The 3,170-nt window shown below is 33.8% G+C and overlaps 1 protein-coding gene across 5 annotated transcripts in view; it reads left to right on the forward strand.

The window, feature by feature from the left end:
* LOC107732472 (60 kDa lysophospholipase-like) overlaps positions 1-2,167 on the forward strand; it is a 21,413-nt gene extending 19,246 nt beyond the window's left edge. Inside the window, exons 17-19 of one of the 5 annotated variants that reach the window (XM_016543814.1) lie at positions 498-521; positions 1,162-1,189; positions 1,457-2,167. In XM_016543814.1, the coding sequence (XP_016399300.1) occupies positions 498-521; positions 1,162-1,189; positions 1,457-1,473 (69 nt within the window). In that variant the 3' untranslated portion in view covers positions 1,474-2,167. The remainder of the gene's footprint in view (positions 1-497; positions 522-1,161; positions 1,190-1,456) is intronic. The other 4 variants (XM_016543837.1, XM_016543823.1, XM_016543830.1 and 1 more) reach the window with 4 other exon arrangements.
* Positions 2,168-3,170: the final 1,003 nt, after the last annotated feature.

Genomic DNA, 3,170 nt, shown 5'->3' on the forward strand with positions numbered 1-3,170 from the left:
TATATATATATAAATAAAATACATTTAAATAAACACACACAGTTATAAGGATGTTATCTTTTACTTGATGTTTAGACCACCATTTCAAAACCATTTGAGGTTTTTATATAATTTTACATTTTTGAAATCAGTGGTTTATTTTAAATGGTTCTGTGGTGTGACATGAGATTTTGGAAGTGCATGTATTCCATTAAAGCTGCATGCATAAGGAATATGCTGTTTGAAATATTAGTTTGTTTATATAGCATGTGCATTACTAAAGCAAGTTATGGACGTCAACTCCCCAAATTAATTTTGTCAAATGAAATATACTGTATATGCCTACCTTTTCACAGACTGATAAATATAAAGTTTTTATCAGTTGAATAGGTAGTGTTTATCAGGTATAATGATAAATATGAAGTATTCTGAACATAAACATTTAAGATGTTACAGAATAACTAAGCTTTATATTTTTTTTATAATTGATCTGTTTACTGACACTATTCACTTTTCAGCATCAGACAGATGAGGGTAATGAGGTAAAAACAGTTCCCTTTCAGTCGGTCACTCTCGACGTCACGTCGGATGACCGACGAAATTGGGATCTCGCTTATAGTGCCGAATCTACTTCGAGTGTAAACTAAACGAGCCAATGCACATTGGCATGCGATTATTGCATCCAACTGCCGCTGATCACAGCGTGAGTATAAGTAGGCAGCAGATGCAGCGCGAACGAGGGTTACCATACGTAACCGAGACGTTTGTCATTTTACTCCGAGTAAAATGAAAATACATCTGTAATTTCATTTCATGTGAAAAAAAATATCTCTATACACGCACACACACACACACAGTATATACTGTTTAAAAAATGTGCATGCTTCAGAGTGATGTTGAAGTGCATGTCTCAATGGAAGGGTTGTGAGTTGATCTCTCATGGAAAAACAATACAGGTTCTGGCATACAGTAATTTATAGCTTGAAAGGCATCTTTTATTAACTTGAGATACTCAGTGAGTAAATGGCCCTGTATTGTAAGTAAAACATCCATCGCTGTGATGAAGACTTGTAAGGGAATGTGCTCATGAAGTGTTCAGTCTTTGTGGCATGATTGGTGTGTAAGTGAAGTTACCAAAAATCAACAGCCGTTAACAAAAAATCCCTCGTCTTTTTCTTGCAGCCAGTATTTGAGGAGGATGAGGAAGGAGGTAAATTGTGTGTTGAGCTGTATAGCATTGAGCACACTTGATGTTTAACTGTTCAGGTTCAGTCGTAGTTTACACTGAGCTGTGCTGTGATTGGACAACGTTTGACCCTTTTTTGTTTGTTCATAAATTAAAAACTGGATTGTGCATATAATAACATACTGTGACTTCAATCTGCATTTTGCACATCGAACATTGCATAACAGTTCTTCTTTTTTTGCATTTGAAGTGTGCTTACATTACATTATTCTCTGTATGTCTGTTCTCTAGAATGGCGAGTGTATTGAGTTTACCGCTTGTCCAAGATCCTGAGGAGGCCGTCCTGCTTGCTGTCACTTCTTGCCATTATCGTCCATCCAGTTTTTAGCAGACCTAATGAAGATTTTCCTTACTTGGACAAACATCCTCTTAAAACATAAAGAGCACAAGCCAACCCTTTTAAGCCCATCCCTCTAATACAGTAAGCAATCAGTTATGAATGTATCATGATGATGAACAATCATAAAACAAGCATACATACTATTTATGTACAAGCACATTATTCAGACTACAGTACAGGGTACTGTAACTGCTGATGTCAAACAATATGATGCGCCCTCATTTGAATAAGATATATTTATTGTTTAGATTTAGAATGAATTTAGATATTTGGAGCTGTCAGGACTAATGGCTGTTATGTGTTCATCCGGTGTTCTTCATGTATTCACGTGTATCAGATTCAGTATGTCATTCAGTCTCCTAAATGAGAATGTTGTAAACGTAGTGAAGAGTAAGAATGGTTTTACACACTGTAATAGAGAAGCAAACCAAATAAAGTTTGATGGTTCAAGCGTTATACATGTAAAACTAAAACAACCAGTTGCCCTGTAAGTGACTATCAAAAACAATGTGTATGTAATCCAAAATGAAGTGGAACATTTGTACTCGTTATGAATTTTGTTTTAATTTGTATTTTATTTCACCTCAGAAAAGGTTTCAATCACATTGTTCTATTGTTCCATTTTTAATTGTTATAGCAATAAAAATACAAAAGCATGTTTATGCAAATGAACATGCAAGTGAACACATGCCTGTACTGTCTTTTTGTAGTGTTTTGTAGTTTTGTAAATGTTTTGTTGCAAAAAATGTAAAAAAAAAATAAAATTATCTTGTGCAAAGAGAAAATGACAAGTGTTCAAAAATACATAAATTTCACATCATAACATACTGAGCAAAGTAAAGTTATGAAGAGAGTCAATTAAGATATGTATAGATCTGTCTGCCATGTATAGACTAACTAATCTATTCAGCCACTTTATTTTTCTGATACTGACTTTGTAAACATAGTTTTTGTTTTGTTTTGTTTCATTTCCTGCATTTATATAACATTCTCATGTCCCATTCTACTATTCAGATACAAATATAGGAAAATAATGCGGAGGTTGATTGTCCTGAAACGGATCGTACAGTATTGCATCTGTTTGCCCGACCAGTGGCAGACAGGGAAGTGTTCAGGAAATTGAAATTCTGTTTGGTAATGCTAGTTGCACAATTCAACCTTGTTGGTTAAATAAACACAGTCAGAAATTATTAGAGGTGTTTCTCCTCTGTTTCAGAACATATTTACTAAATTCTAAATGGTTCCTCCTATAGTGCTGCTTCAAACTCTTAACAAGTTTGAGGTAAGTTTTTTATTTTTTTGGAAAGAAATGGAACTATTTCAAATAAATACTGTTCTTTTGACCCTTCTAATCATCACAGAAATCTGAAAAAAAAAATATATATATATATATATATATATACATAACACTATCGAGGTTGAACGTAATATTCTAAATTCTAATCTAAAGTTTGGGAGGAGCTTTCATCTAATCCTGTCAAGCAAATCATGTGCTGCAAAACCTTACTTATAATATATCTATCATAAAATTGTCGTATATTACATATCAGTGTGATCTATTGCATACAGCGCATAGACATGTTTCCTCTCGGCGGCAATAAAGAC

The sequence above is a fragment of the Sinocyclocheilus rhinocerous genome, unplaced genomic scaffold (assembly GCF_001515625.1).
Source record: "Sinocyclocheilus rhinocerous isolate Xijiao unplaced genomic scaffold, SAMN03320098_v1.1 scaffold1635, whole genome shotgun sequence".
NCBI lineage: Eukaryota > Metazoa > Chordata > Actinopteri > Cypriniformes > Cyprinidae > Sinocyclocheilus > Sinocyclocheilus rhinocerous.